Here is a 15,960-nt window from a genome sequence, read left to right on the forward strand (position 1 = left end):
AGGAGAAATGCAAGCACGTCTCGTCCTGCTCCACGGAGCGGACTCTCGACCGGAAGATTATCCTTGAGACCTCCACGGCGAAGAGCAAGGCTTGCTGACCCCTCACCTCGCGAAGGACCTCCGTGACATTGACCCCCATCGACTGAGAAGGAGCAGGTTCTGCATTCTTTTCTGGAGTCGCGACAGCTTTCTCCGCCTCTCTCTCACCTTCCGAACACCCTTGAGGACAAAGAACCTCTTGATGTTCTCCTTCACTGTCTCCCACCAGTCACCCGGAGACTCAAAGAGGGGTTTCACCGTTCTCCAACCGGTGTACTCCCTTGTAAGCTCCTCGACGTTCTCTGGGGTCAACAGAGTCGTGTTGAGCTTCCACGTCCCCTTGCCGGCCTGCTGGTCGTCCTGTAAGTGACAGTCGGCCAGCAGGAGGCAGTGGTCAGAGAAGAACACCGGCTCGACGCCAGTGGCCCTGACCGAGAATGCCTGTGACACAAACAGGAAGTCTATCCTTGAGCGGATCGACCCGTCTGGCTGCGACCAGGTGTACCTCCGCTGCGCTCCGTCTGCAGGGGAGCTGAAGACGTCGAGCAGCTTGGCGTCCTTCACCGTGCCCATCAGGAATCTGGACGTGACGTCCAGTTGACTCCCCCCACCCGCTGTCCCCACGCCGGATCTTCCATCTGCATCGATGATGCAATTGAAGTCTCCGCCTAGGATGACCGGCCTGGACGTAGCCAGCAGGGGTGGAAGCCGCTGCAGGACAGCCAACCGCTCACTTTGTACCGCTGGGGCATACATGTTGATCAGCCTCAGGGGAGCGTTCCTGCAAGTGACATCAGCCACTAGGAGGCGACACCCACCACCTCCTGAACTTGAGAGATGGTGAAGTCGCGCCCCCGCAGGAGAATAGCTAGGCCCGAGGAGCGACAGTCGTTACCCCCCGACCAGAACGAACGCCCACAGGTCCAGGTGCCTGACCATTTCCCGTACCTGCTGAGGTGCAGTATCCCGCACTCCTGCAGAAACAGGAGGTCCGTCTTGACCGTGGTCAGGTAGGCCAACGTGGACACACATCTTGCGGTAGACTTGACGCTGCGCTCATTAATGCTCGCAACTCATACCCCCATTGTGGGAAGTGACCGCACTACCCTCCCCAAGTCCAAGGTCCTGCCCCTCCATCTGTCCCTTCATGCCCATTGCCCGGGCGAACTGATAGACACTCTCTGGTCTCAGGAAACCGTCCGTGCTGCCGTCGGGGGTACGGAGGCAGGAGAGTCTGGCTCTGGGTCAGGCTGGGGACACGCTATTTCCTCCTTCCCACCTGAAAGTTCCGGGGGGGCCCTCCAGGGCCCCAGCGGCGCATGGCTGGGTGTCGGAGGGAGCGTCAGGACGAACTGGGCTGGTTTTGGGATGCAGTGGGGGAAGAACACTTAGTTCTGTTGGAAGAATGTTGGTTCTGCTGGTTAGCATGCAATATGTGTTGTTGCTTCATCAAGTTGAAATCTCATTTTTAAACAGTGTCTGATGCTTTTCCTAGTATGTTCTTCTACTCTGTTTAATGAACTAGGCTTGGTGCTAATGGTAGAATGTGGAATATGCTGGGCTTGTTACAGATTGCGTTGGAATATAATTCTGCTGCTGCAGACAACCTGGAGCACCTTACGGATGCTCAAGTTTGAACTGCCAAAACTGTTATAAATCTATTCTATTTAACATGATAGTAGTACCATACAACATAATGAGTGAGCGTGATTGGTATGAGGACAGGACATTGTCTCCACAAGGTCTGTGCAATGGTTAGTTCAACTGACAGCATTCCTGGATATGCATCTGCAGCAGTTAGATTGATGAGAATGGGGTCGGGTCAGTTTTGCCTTGCGTTGATTTTCTCACCACTTTCCACGGGGATGTGTTCTGTAGGATTCAGGAAGCTTGGTCATTTGGGGGATAATCGAGGCACTCTTGGTGATGGACATTGATGATTGAAGTCCTCCATTCATGCCTTGCTACACTTATTAAATCTTCCAAGTGGTCTTCAACATAGAGTAGAGGATCTATTCCTGAGGGGCAGGTCATATTTGGCGAACAGTGTCCTTACCCATTTTTGAACCTGATGCCACATGATTTGATGGTTCTGAAGTTAATGTTAATGATTCCCAGGGCTGTGTCTTTTGAAGATAGCACTGTGTCACCATCCCTGACTGGCCCTTACTGATGGAAAGGGACATAACAGGAAATGGTGATGGAGAATTTTATTGGCTGAAGCATATAGTTCTGTGAGAATGACTGTGACAATGGCTGGCAATAATTTCACCTCCCAGCTCACCAGCCTAGGTATACCTCTGTCATGTTCAAATCTGGTGCCAGTTGGCTCATTCTGTGTCAACCACATTTCTGTGAGTTTGAATTACGTAAAGCCCGCACTAGGTAGATTTCTTTACCATAAGGATGTTAGTAAACTCATTGATTTTATTGACAATCTGGCAGCTTTGTGGCCACCATTGCTGATACAAACTTTTCATTGCACCAAAATAGGAATGATTACATAAACAAGACTTGCAAGATTAAAACTAAAGAGAGATAAGAATGTTAGAGTTTTTAAGCTAGTGGAAGGGGACAGGAATTCCAGCACCCGCAGTATAATGGTTTTGTAGTCTTAACCTCTGTGTGTGCGTCTTTCAGGGCATGTATCAGCAGCCTACTTCTGCCAATTTTCCACCTATTTGCACAACTTGTCAGACTACATTTGTGTATAGAACCACATACCTTCAAACTGGCATCAATCCCAGCACAGAGGAGTTGCTGTCTAATTGCACGTATATGACAATCCAGCTATATCTAGTTTATTTGCAGAACATTCTAAACACTTTTGTTCCTGAATTTTTACTTTCTTTTGATTGTTTCTCTCAGTAGATTGGTGAAGGGACAGTTTGACAGTCTCAGTCGGTGCAGGATGCATTCTGTAGCCAGGTGTGCTACACCTGGATGAGCATGCCCAGGATGACTTTTGCTGTATGTTTTTTGTTAGTTATGACTTGCTGTTTGCTTGCTTGTTGTAAGTCTCCTAGCCTTACAGCAAAATGTTCAGAACCTTAAAAGGTACCTTAACAACCGTCAGTTTATCCCTATAGGTCAGCTTGATTTTATTCCAGGCGAGCCTGGAGAGTTGGCCAATGGTGTTAGCTGCATTCCTTTGCAAATATCATTTTCTGCATAAAGGGGCAGATTGCCTGTTATAATGGGCCTCAAATGGTAGAACCACTTCGAAGGGGCTGTTATTTAATGTGATTGGGGTTGGGAATGCATCACATTGCTCTGTTACTTGACATTTATAATCCAAGAGAACAAGGTACAGGCATGAGCCAGACAGCATATCTTTCTTTCTGGTTGAGTTTCAGTTTGAGTGACTAGGCCAGCATTGTTTGCATTGAGGAGTCTTTAATCAGGATGAAATATATTTTATTTATGGTGGAGTAGCCAGAGCCAGATGGACTGTAGGACATCTGACCAATGTTCCACATCAAAGATGTGATATGAAAGTCCAAGAAATTCATTATTGGGACAGAGGAAATTGGCAACACTCTTGGTGAACTGTGATCATCTGTGGCTAAAGAACAAGAGACCAACACCAAAAACAGCAACCCACAGTGACACCTGGTAGCTTCAAGTGTGGCGCAAATGAGAGAGCCTACCTCTTCAGTCACCAGCATGGGGGAGAAACATGAAAACTCTCCACGTTCAAATAAGTTTGTTTGCTGTGTGTCCATCATCGTTTTTAGATAGGCAGACCTGGAAGTGACAAAAATAAGGAACTTTATGTTACTTCACAATACTCCATGAACAGAGTTCTGAGGAAGGGTCGCAAGACCTGAATAGCTAACTTTGATTTCTCTCCACAGGTGCTGCCAGACCTGCTGAGCTTTTCCACCAATTCCTATTTTTGTTTCTGATTTAAAGCATCTGCAGTTCTTTTTTTATTCCTCATTTTCAGATGATGGAGAGGTACCTTCAAACTTGGTGTTTTTAGCTTTGTATTCATGCTACTTCTCTGGCCCTACATACCTACTTTAGTAAATTGCGGTATAGCTAAGTGCAGAGTTCTCCTGGGAATGTTAATTCATTGTTTGGTTACAGTCTTGTTTGTAATTTGTTACATTTATGTTGGCTTCACTTTTGTTTTTTCCTGTGTGAGACTTTTGCTGAACTTTTCAAAAATGGGATGTTCTCTAAACTTACTAGGAGCATTTTAACTCACAAATGTTTACTGTCAAATTCAGCGGCAGCTGACGCTCCATCCTAAATCTGGCATCATTGGCCAAAATGGTATCAAACATGAAACTTAGACTGCTTTGAATTTGTGGTGACAAAATGATTATGAAATTGTTAGCATTTGCTGTCATTGCTCCACTGAAATTGACAATAACTTTGGGAGCCTCCAAGTGTGCAGATTTACACAGAATCTGGAAGTTCCTCTCAGTGATTCTACACATTGTCAACATCTTCTGTGCAACTTCCCCCAGATTGCAACCTCCAAGTAATTACAATATTGACAAAAATATTGATATTAACATTGTTAGTCTTGCTGTAAAATGTTGCATCTTGTTGAATGAGCTGCTGTTGGGTTTTTAAACTGTGTCCTAGCATCATAATTAGTGCTAAACACTCTCACTAACTGTACGTTTGTAGAATATCATTTCTTTCTAATATGATAAAAGCAGTTCTAATTTTAGAATGTTTTAAAGAAGTTTCTTTTCCTTTGTTTTGTCTTCTGTCAATCCAATCTTAAATAATTATTCCACTACCTGAAAATGCAGGTTAACAGTAAAGTATTTCACCGCTTTTAATTTCCTGGTTTGTTGTCTACGAGTGTACTTCAGTATAATTAGATGCCCACTCTGTTGCTGTATGTCTGCATTTATTACCAGTATTTAAAGTGGTGTCAGGAAAGGAAACATATGTATAATAAAGACTGCTACATTTTTGTAGACAGTTTATTTCAACATCAGTGATGAATGCTGTTGCTGCATTGCAGACTGAAAAATATCTCTCAGTATACAATATGAAATGTGTTATTTTTACATTTTTATCATGTATTTACAGAAACTGAATACTAAAGAGCCCAAAGAACCATGGATGATTGAGCTGCTCCAATCAGTTTCCATGTACTATTATAAATAGCTGACTTCTTAATAATTGATGTGCACAGACTGGCTGCTTTAATAAATAATACTGTGAATCTGTTTTAAATCTATAGCAGATTTATTTGGTAGGATATACCATAAACCACAAGTTAATGTTTTCTAGAGAAATGTAACTGCTGTTCATAGAATGAAGGGCACAATAACCTAGACAGAAATTGAAGAACAGATTTGGCTCAATGGTAGCACACTCCTTCCAGTGATATGGCACAGGAGGAGGAATCCATTCAGCCCACGAAGCCAATGCCTCTGTAAAGCAAACTAGGCAATCCCAATCTCTGCCCCAAACCCAGAGTCCTGCAAGCTCATTTCCCCTGAGAGTTCACCATAATTCCTTTTGAAATTATTGATGATTTCTCTTTTCAACACCTTTAAAGACTGTGAATTCCAGTAAATACCGGTCGCAGCATAAAAAAAAGCCCTTAATCCCATCGCTCCTTTAGCCGTTGAATGAAACCTTAACCTGGTCCCTGGATGAGATGATTTACTACAGAGATATGAACATATTACCTCAGATGATAATTTTCATGCAGAACTGAGAAAGCATTGTTGGACATGTTGTATTTCAGATGAGATGCTAAACTGAGATTCCATTTATCTTCTAACATGGATACAAAACATTTCATAATTGAACAGGAGCAGCGGTATCCACCCAGTATCCTGGCTAAGCAATGGGTCATTTATCTCATTGCTGTATGAGACTATACCATTTGCAACTGTTGTATTTTCCTACCTTATGACATCACCTCCTCAAAGATAATTAATTGGTTGCAAAATGCTTTGGGACTGCCCGCTATTGTGGAATGTGATGGTATTGAAAGTTATTTGTTTCAAAGGTTTGAATTAGAGTAATTGACTTAAGAACAGTACTGTAATATAGACCATACCAGTACTGGAGCTTAAGTCAGAGCTATCTCTTCCTATTTCTATTTTGCTGTAACATTTATAGTTTTCTTTTCCAAGTGCTTGTTTGAATTCCTTTAAAATATTATATTCCCTGGTTTCAATAAACCATGAAGAAAGAGTTGCTTTCAATTTTCCTTTTTGTTCTTCTTGTAATAATCCTAAGTCTGTTCCCCACTATCATGAAGTTGTAAACATCAGAAAGAACTGATCTCCATTAACATTTTAAAATCACTCAGACTTTGTGAAAGCATTATTCAATTTTGTCACAATCTTTATTGCCCAGCAAAAGTAAACACCAATTTTTCAAAATTTTGTCATTCGTTTCTGTCTCCAACAAGAACACATCTTTCTTGGCCAATTTATACCAACTTTTCCTGATTCCTTTGGCTTCTTGTCAACTCATTGACTCCATGACTATCTACACATCATTCTAAAGCTTTAAAGCACAGAAAGAGGCCATTCAACCCATCATGTCTGCACCAGTCATCAAACACCTATTGACTCTATTCCCATTTTATGACATTTGGCCTGTAGCCTTATGTACAATGGTGTTTCGAGTGTTAATCCAAACAGTTCTCATATGTTGCAATGGTTTCTGCCTTTACCAGCTTTACAGGCAGTGTGGTCCAGATCCCCACCAGTTACTGGGTGGAAAAAAAAGTCTTCCTTAAATCTTTTTAAACTTCCTGCCCTTACCCAAATCTATGTCCCCTGCTGACTAATCCTTCTACCTAGGGGAAATGTTTCTTCCTATCTACACTCCTCATAATTCTGCATACCTCAGATCGGGTAAAGAAAACAACCTTAGCCTATCTAATCTGTCTTCATTGCTGAATTGCTCCAGCCCAGGCAACATCCTAATTAATCTCTCCTGCGTATTGTCCGGAATATCATATCCTTCCTATAGAGTGGTGATCTGTACTGCTTAGAGTACTCCAGCCATGCCCTAACTATAGAGCTCCATCTTAACCTTGTTCTTAACTTTGTACTAAATGCCGCGACTAATAAAAACAAATATCCCATATGCCTTAACTATCTTACCCACCTGCCCAGTCATCTTAAGTGATCTTTGGACATGTACACCAAGGTCCCTCTGATCCTCTCGACTTCCTAACATACTACCATTCTTCACGTTTGCTGTTGGCTTGTTAGTCCTTCCAAAGTGCATCAACTCTCATTTTTCAGAAGTAAGTTCCATTTGCTGCTGTTCTGCCCATCTGACCAACCCACCTATGCCTTCCCATAATCTTTGATTTGCTTTCTTACTATTTATCACACTGTCAATTTTCATATCACCTGCAAACTTATCGAGCAAACCTCCTACAATCATGTGTGGATCGCGAGTGTACATTCCAAACAGCAAAGGATCCAGCACCTTTCAGTACACCACTAAACACAGCCTTCCAGTCACAAAACTAACATTTAACTAAAGCTTCTGCCACTAAGCCAATTTTAGATCTAATTTAACCAAGATCCCATGGGCTACCTGATAGCAGCTCTTCCTATAAATAACACGTCTCATCTGATCTTACAAATCGCCAATCAGGATTAACAAGAGCTGGGTTTTTCCTCAAAAGCCTTTGAAGTAGAGAGAGATTGTGCCTCAAATCTTTATTTACAACATCTATGTGATAAAGAAACATGTCCTTGTATATAAATACAAACCATGTTCCACGTCCTTGAATCATATCCAGTGACAAATATTGTGTATCTGATGATAATGTTCTAAAATGGCTGAATGCCCACAAATTTTGGAACTTGCTGAAGAATAAATTCTAAATGATTCTTTACTGCCTCCTTCCCGTGAATTAGTTATTTCCTCTGAAGGGCTGTTTGACACTGCATATAATATTCCATATCTTAACTCATAACTAGTAGTAAATCAATTGCACTTTTGTGCTTTTAATAATCAAATGTTAGCATTCCACTTGAATTTATTCTGCAGTCTTGTCCATTATTTAACCGTCAATTATTGGTTTTAGGTCTGAACGAAGAAATGCAGCTGAATGTTTGATCCTTCGCAGGGCTGGAATCAGAGAACAAAGGGCAGAAATTAGCCCTACCAGCAATATTGAGAAATAGGAGCATTGGCAGGCCATCCAACCCCTTTATCCTGCGCTGTGATTGAATTAGATCATGACTGATTTTAAGGCTTAACAGCATCCACCCATATTGGTTTCATAGTTTGAACTAAAACTTTTCTCATTAGAACGTAGCAGGTTGAAGGATGATCTTAGAAGTGTATAAAATCATGAGGGCCACAGATCAGGTGAACAGCAAAGAATTTTCCTGAGGTTGGGGGGAGTTCAAAACCAGGAGACATATTCTTAAGGTGAGAGGAGAAAGATTTAAAAAGGGACCTAAGGGCTAACTTTCTCACACAGAGGGTGGTTCATATGTGGAATGAACTGCCAGAGGACGTGGTAGATGCAGATACAGTTACAACATTTAAAAGTCAATTGGACAGGTACATGAATAGGAAACATTTAGAGGGACGTGGTCGGCATGGACAAATTGGACCAAAGGGCCTGTTTCTGTGCTGGACGATTCTATGACTATTAAGTGCCTTTTGGGAATGCTCAGTTAACTATAGCCTAAACAACTTTTTGGAGGAAAGTGTTCCAGGCTTTAGCTACAGATATAGCACTCAAAAATCCAGCTGTGCAATAATGGGACATTTTTGTAATTGAGAGCTTTACTTTTTGAGCCATTGCACAATATTGTCTGTTTGAAAATACTTTCTCAGAATTAAACAGGAACAAGTATGCTGAAAGTCTGATAATTGATATGCCCTCATATATCAGGTTGCCTTCGGAAGCATAGGTGCTGGGCATCCTCAATCATAACCATCCACAAAGAGAACAATGAATCAATTTGAGTACAGGACATTGAGTAAGCAAATTGTTTTGAAAGACACTTATTGGTCAGGCACTACAGGTTGAATCCCATTCAGAATTAGCCCTGGCTTAACAGCGCAAGGATTTGATCATTGCTTACACCCTCTATTTGCTTCTAATTGGCAATATACTATCACAAAGTAAAAAGCAGTATATTATTAAACTGCTAACTGAAGATTGATATTGCATGTGGACTTGATAGAAATGCAATATATTAAACTCTGACTGGCCCTATTGCGTGACAACAGGACGGGTTACCTCGACATGGCAGCTTGAACATCTAAAATTCAGGAAGATCCAAAATGGGACGATCACAATTCCAAAGGCGTCAGACATTTATCACCGTATGTATACCTGTACTTTTCAACATCAGCTTAAATGACCTGGCTCTAATTTCAGTACTGTGTTCTGTTATACTGGATCTCATTTAACCAAAGGAAATAGTTTGGGTCCATATAACCCATCAAATGCTTTAAATGCTTCATATTGGTTCAGCTCTTATCGTCAAGCTTCAATGGAGGACAGATATGCAAGATGTGGTCAGTAAGTTTGCAGATGACACCACAATTGGTGGCACAGTGGACAGTGAAGAATGTTATCTAAGATTACAAAGAGATCTTGGTCAGTTGGGGTCAATGGGTTGAGGAGTGGCAGATGGGGTTTAATTTGGATAAATGTGAGGTATTGCATTTCAGTAAAACCAACAAGGGCAAGACTTACGTAATTTAAAGTAGGGTTTTGGGTAGTGTTGTAGAACAGAGACACCTCAGGATTTAGGTAGATAATTCCTTGAAATTTGTATCACAGGTAGTAAGGATGGTTAAGAAGGCATTGAGCACACTTGTGAACATTCCCAATTCCTATATTCAAAGGTCTGGGCAATGTCACATTGAGGTTGTCTTTGACATTAGTGAGGCCTCTTCTGGAGTACGGTGTTCAGTTTTGGTCACTCTGTAATAGGAAGGATATCATTAAGCTGGAAAGGATTCAGAAAACATTTACCAGGATGTTGCTGGGAATGGAGGGATTGAGTTACAAACAGAGGCTGGGACTTTTTCACTGGAGTACAGATGGTTTATAAAATCATGAGGGATATAAATAAGCTGAATGGCAAGTGTCTTTTTCCTATGGTGGGAGTTTCAAAACTAGGAGGCATATCTTCAAGGCGCAAGTTGGAAGATTTAAAAAAGACACGAGGGACAACCTATTTACACAGAGTGGTTCAAGAGTGGAATGAAATTCCAGCGTAAGTGGAGGATGCAGATACAGTTACAATGTTTAAAAAGATATTTGGATCAGTACATGAATAGGAAATGTTTGGAGGGACATGGGCCAGGAGCAGGCAGGTGGCACAAGCTTAGGTTGGGACAATGGTCAGCATGGGCTGTTCGGATCAAAGGGTCTGTTTGCTTCCTGTATGACTCTGTCTATCTAGCTCACATAATATCATGCTTTTAGTCCCCGGAGTCACTGCTAAAGGTTTGCCAACAATTAATTTTTAATAAATGAAAGGCAGCTGTTGAACTTAAATAAAATGTTTTATTGTTGTAAAAAAAAAGCACATTACGTGGACAATGTCAAACAGTACCTTTGTCATCAGTCTGGCTGTCAAAACTATCGCAGAAAAGAAACTGTATATTCTATTCTTGTTTGTGGAGGTGTTGATAAAATTGGCAGCATTTCAGAAGACAAATAGTTACAATTATTACATTTCAAAAGTCTAGTTCAAGAAACATGTCCTACGTCAAGGAATTATCAACTACATAGTCATCCAGTGAAATTACAGTAGTTATTACAAAGTTTGAATATTTATTCACCTGATTGCTTAATATGATGGTTATTGTCTTTAGAAAGCTTGTGCCCATGCTGTTGCTTTGTACACAAAAAGGTGACACTTTTACCATAAAAAAAGAAACAAGTTACATAATAGCAGTGTGAAGGTAAGGAATGTTTTCTGCTATTTCCAAAGCACTCCAAAGGGTCAAAAATACAAAGTTATTCTCTGCACGTACCTTTCATTCAATCTCATTATCACTCCTTAGGCTCTGCACTGATAAACACAAAACACGTTCATTCTATTATATTTTCTTTCTTCACAATTCTGCTTGTATGGTCTCTCTCTCTCTCTATTCTCCTATCTTGTTCATTTAGGCATTGAAGTTTGGGTCTTCTTTGTTCTTCTGAGAGTTTAAAAGATGCACGAGTACTTAGACAGGTTAACAATTGCACATAAAGTGGTGCAGAGTGCAGTTAGCTGTGCCAAGAGTCTACATGAGAACATAATTCATTCTGAGCCCTATAGAAAGGAGAATGTGAATAGAGGCTACTTTAACATTCAGCCCACTTCTGGCTGCTGTTACATTCCTAAATCAATTTAAAATAAACAGGTTAATGACTATTAGAATAGTGGATAGAATGGCCTGACATTCACAAAACAAGTGGCATCCCTCCAAAAATTATGCTTTACCTTAACTAATTTTTTTTCCAAAATTAAACAACATTCATTATTCCCTCCAATTGTCCTGTCAAGTACTTTTGTACTCAAGGCTGTTTTCCAGGTAAACTTAAAAAATTTACTAATAAAATAATCTCATTTTTACAAGTTGGATATGATTGAGTGATTCTGTCTATAGTTCTCTCAGTGGTGGTCTACCATTGACAAATGGCAGTAATGTTCCATCATGTGACCTCTTCTTCCCTCAGTGCCAAATAGATACATTCAAGCACCTCTGCAGAATGTTAGAATTGAACAGATACTGATACTGTTCTGGAAAATGCAGTTCCTTACAGAACAGGAGTGATCCATGGCAAAACTTGTAATAGTAGGACTGGTTGCCAGCTTTTGCATTGAATAACTCCAATGAAACATAAAACAAAATCACATCTTATCAGTTCAGCACAGTCTTTACACTTGGCCAACAGCCTCCACGTGAAGAACTTATTTGAATAATTCTTTCATAACTCTGTTTAAATGTTGAGAATACAATACTCCTTATCTGAAAAGTCTGAACTCCAATGTACAACAGAAATTCTGCTTGAAACAGTTTTTCACTTGTGTTGGACAACTGATGCCTGAAGGCCACATGGCAAAACCTGCTGTATGCTTGACTCAGTTTCACTGCAAATATCTTAATACTTCTTGCAGTGCAGCGTGTTATTTTGGTCAAAATCAGTCAGGATTCAAAAGGAAAATAACCAAAGGAAAAAACTCTGCATTCTCCGGTCGATAACACCAGTAATGGAAAGTAAAAGATTTGTTTCATTACTGAAAGACAATATTATGTGCCCTCCTCTTACTATGTTTATGTTGAATATACAAACATGAATGTCAGAATTAGACCACAGTCAGGAAGCACACGCTGTAGCCCTTTGTTAATAAGCCCAGACATCAAAAAGTAAGTTACAGCACATTTTCTAGCAAAATGTTACATTCCTGACCATTCAATTATTGGAATGAGCATTCGCACAGTTTACTGTACAGACTGGATTACTCCAGTGGCCTACATTTGAATTTCCTTACATCATACCAATAGAAAAATAAAGTGACAGCTTGTGTGTCTGCTACACATTGCCAGAAAAGCTGCTCACTGCTTTCAGTCATCCACTAACACTGCTTCCTCTTCCCACTTGGGTTTTCCTATATTTCTTGTGTCAAGTAATACTCAATGAAATCAAAATCCACGTATCAGATAGCAAAACATCTAAATGCACGTGGTCTCACAATATCTAGCCAATTATCAAGGCACAGTAAATTTTTAAGCTATATATGTACATTTTTGTATGTCTCTCAGCCACAAGAACTTTATAACACAAGTGTGTGTGCACGACTAGAGGAGAGGAACCCACAAGTGGATGAACAAGATGAGTGTCAAAAATGCTTTAATAATTGAACTGATATGTTCCTGGAATGTTCTTTAGGAAATTCTAACCCCTGACAAAAGTCTTTCAATAATCATGATACAATAAATAAGGAAAAAAAAATACTTATTCCCGAAACCCCAACACAGACAAAAAAAATGTGCACTAATGCTCAATGTGCCATTATTTCATTGCAGCATGACATATTCCAATGTATAGATTTGTAAGGAATTTTTCTTACGATGTCCTGTTATCCACAGAACTCTAATTATTAGTCAACTTTATCAATTGAATTTTGGACTCCACCTCCTTCCCACCCTCCAAGTCCCAGGATGTTGCTTCAATTCAATAAAGGATCAAACGTTCAATTTTGTACAATTACAAGGTGAAAAGTCAGACATTATAATAAAATTGAAATGAGAACCAAAGTGGAACTATTTACTACACAAAACATACAAAACTATTATTGCATGCTTTCAAAGCAAATGGAAAACCATACTTATTATCAATTTTGGCATTTTCTCAGCAAGGTTATGAGATCAATTTTATTTGGCTGAATATCTGATGTTTCATTTCCAACTTGAAAGTATGAAATTAATTTCATGAATGGGGCGAAGTGGATTTGGGATAGTTGGGGATGTGCTCATTAACATACTGGAACAGAAACGTTCTGCAATTATCCAGTGAACGGAAACCCCTTCCATGACATAGCTGAGTTAAACTCAAATAAAACAAGCTTTTTCTTAAGCTTAAAGGAGCAATACCGAAGAGAATTTTCTCAAACCACAGAGTGACAATAGAGTTGCCAGAGAAAACCCAAAAGCATTGGATGAATGCAAAATTGTCACTTCCACAGTCTAGTGTGTTCTCTATTACCAGTATTTCCATGTTGCCCATTTCAACCATCACAAAATTTGTCTTTTGTTGGTAAGTAATGAGATGCAGAATTCACAGATTTAATTAGTAAAGGTTTTAACCACATCTCTCAACTCTTATCAAACCTCAGAGGGCACTATTTCTCCAGAAAAACTGCACACTTCTTCTTAAGCCATGTGCTCAATTTAGGCCAACTGCTCTATATTACACCAGACTTATGCCCAATAAAAAGTTAATTGCCCTAAGTAATGAAAGCCTGCAGACCATTCAGCCACGTGGCACTCTGAGCAGCGAACAAATGCAGTGCTCGGTGCAGCTAGTTGAAGCCAGCGTACTCGCAGTCCAGTATACATTAAGCACTCAGAAAGTCTCGCAACGTTGTGAAAGACTCCTCAAATTTGAACTGTTTGTGCACTGCCGCTCGTTCGATTTTAATGTCCTTGTCCAACTGCCTACACAGGGTGTAGGAGGCCATGAGAACCAGTTCCTCGGAATCAGGGCTGTTCTGTTCAGACTCCGACTGCTCCTCCTCTGATTCGGTTATGGGTTTTGGCACCTCTACTTTGGAAGAAAGCCACGGGTGGTCCAAACATTGCTCTGCTTTTGCTCGTTTCCTTTAATAACAAAACAGAACATTAATACAGTTACTGTTGCATTCAAAACTTGTGATAACTCACAACTTTGTCTGTTTAAACTGTGTGCAGATTGAAGTTTACCAGAAAAATAAATCTTTTATTGTAATTTGCAAAATTAATTTCAACTCATTACACTGCAGATCCTTTGTAAAATAAATCCTAAACAGTTGATGCAGGCTTAGATTTTGCTGAATGAAAATTACAGTATGAATATTTCATGTCTCCCTATGACATTCCTTCGTTGGCTGTGATAAATGGAAGCATTCCTCCAAGTAGGCAGTGGATAAAGGAATTTCAGTAAAAAGTTGACATTCAAGGCATAATTTCATGGCTTATCTTTGTTTGAAAGAGCATTTCCTTTTTCAACTGAAGTTAAATAGACCCCAATTAAAATATGGTGCGGATTTTTATTGTGTTGTTTTGAACTTTGTTTTGAGAAAAAAAACAATGTAACAGAATTCCATGACACATCAAGGATAAAACTGAGACCACTGCTTTTCTTCATTCAGAAAGAGCCACAAAGATACTCATTAATTTAGTTTGATTGCAACATATAAAATTTGTTATGTCATTATGATGTGTGGCTTGACCAATTCATGCCTGATTCATTTATCCACCTGAACCGTTTGAACAATCCCATATGTGCTTACTTGTAAAGTTACTGAAAGGAGCACCTTAATTTGGATAAGTCACTTATGAATACAAGAGCTGGATCTCAATAAAAGGCACCAAGCACCACTCAGATCAGTGAAATGGGGGCCTCGCTACTCGATAGAATGGGAAGGGGTGGGATAAACAATGAACAAAACACCTGGATGAACCAGGGAGCTTGTGAGGTGCAGTGAAATTTTCTGCCACTGAATAACTCCCACTCAGATGGTACGTCCACTACAAATGGTACATTTCACACCAGCAACATGATGTGAGAATTTTTTTTAAATTGGCAAGACTAACCATATGCAATTGTGACTTTATCAGCAGCCAGTTATCCACTATTTCAGGAAAAAAACATTATACTCAATAATGATGGTGTCATACTCTATGTAGCAACACAAAATTGATCAAACATAGCATAGCATTCTATGCCACAGAAACTCATTGATTTTAGAATAACTGATCCCTACATTCTCTTTGCCTTGCAGACCCTTTACAACATGAAAATAATGAGACACGCAGAAATTGAGCAAAGTACTAGGGCAGATTCCAAAATAATTAATTTTTCCATGAGGTCCTTAAATTTCATTTATAGCAAACAGTATCTGGGCCTGAGGGGACATTAGAAAATATTTTCCATTACTAGCTTGTCAATCACTGAATCTCAAAACAGAGGTCAAAGTAGAAATAAGATTCAAATCCAATGGACTGTGTCTGTTGTGTTACATTTTGGTGGAAGACCACAGGACTGAACAGTCTTTCTGTGTCCGTCCATCTGGCATACAGTTGACAACCTGCATTCTGACAATTTGGTTGAGAAACGTGATGTTATATTTCAGTTATTCACAGGGACTGTGCAGTTTTGGAAATGCCAGTACTTGTTGTCCATTTGTAACTGCCTCTGAGAATCTAGAATGAAGCACTAGCCTAATGGTAACC

At 40.1% G+C, this 15,960-nt stretch overlaps 1 protein-coding gene across 1 annotated transcript in view; it reads right to left on the reverse strand.

Moving 5' to 3' along the window:
• Positions 1-10,530: 10,530 nt before the first annotated feature.
• Positions 10,531-15,960, reverse strand: part of stk17al (serine/threonine kinase 17a like) — a 50,595-nt gene continuing 45,165 nt past the window's right edge. The window contains exon 7 of the mRNA XM_048560698.2: positions 10,531-14,346. Within this exon, the coding sequence (XP_048416655.1) occupies positions 14,085-14,346 (262 nt within the window). The 3' untranslated portion in view covers positions 10,531-14,084. The remainder of the gene's footprint in view (positions 14,347-15,960) is intronic.

The sequence above is a fragment of the Stegostoma tigrinum genome, chromosome 31, assembly GCF_030684315.1.
Source record: "Stegostoma tigrinum isolate sSteTig4 chromosome 31, sSteTig4.hap1, whole genome shotgun sequence".
Lineage (NCBI taxonomy): Eukaryota > Metazoa > Chordata > Chondrichthyes > Orectolobiformes > Stegostomatidae > Stegostoma > Stegostoma tigrinum.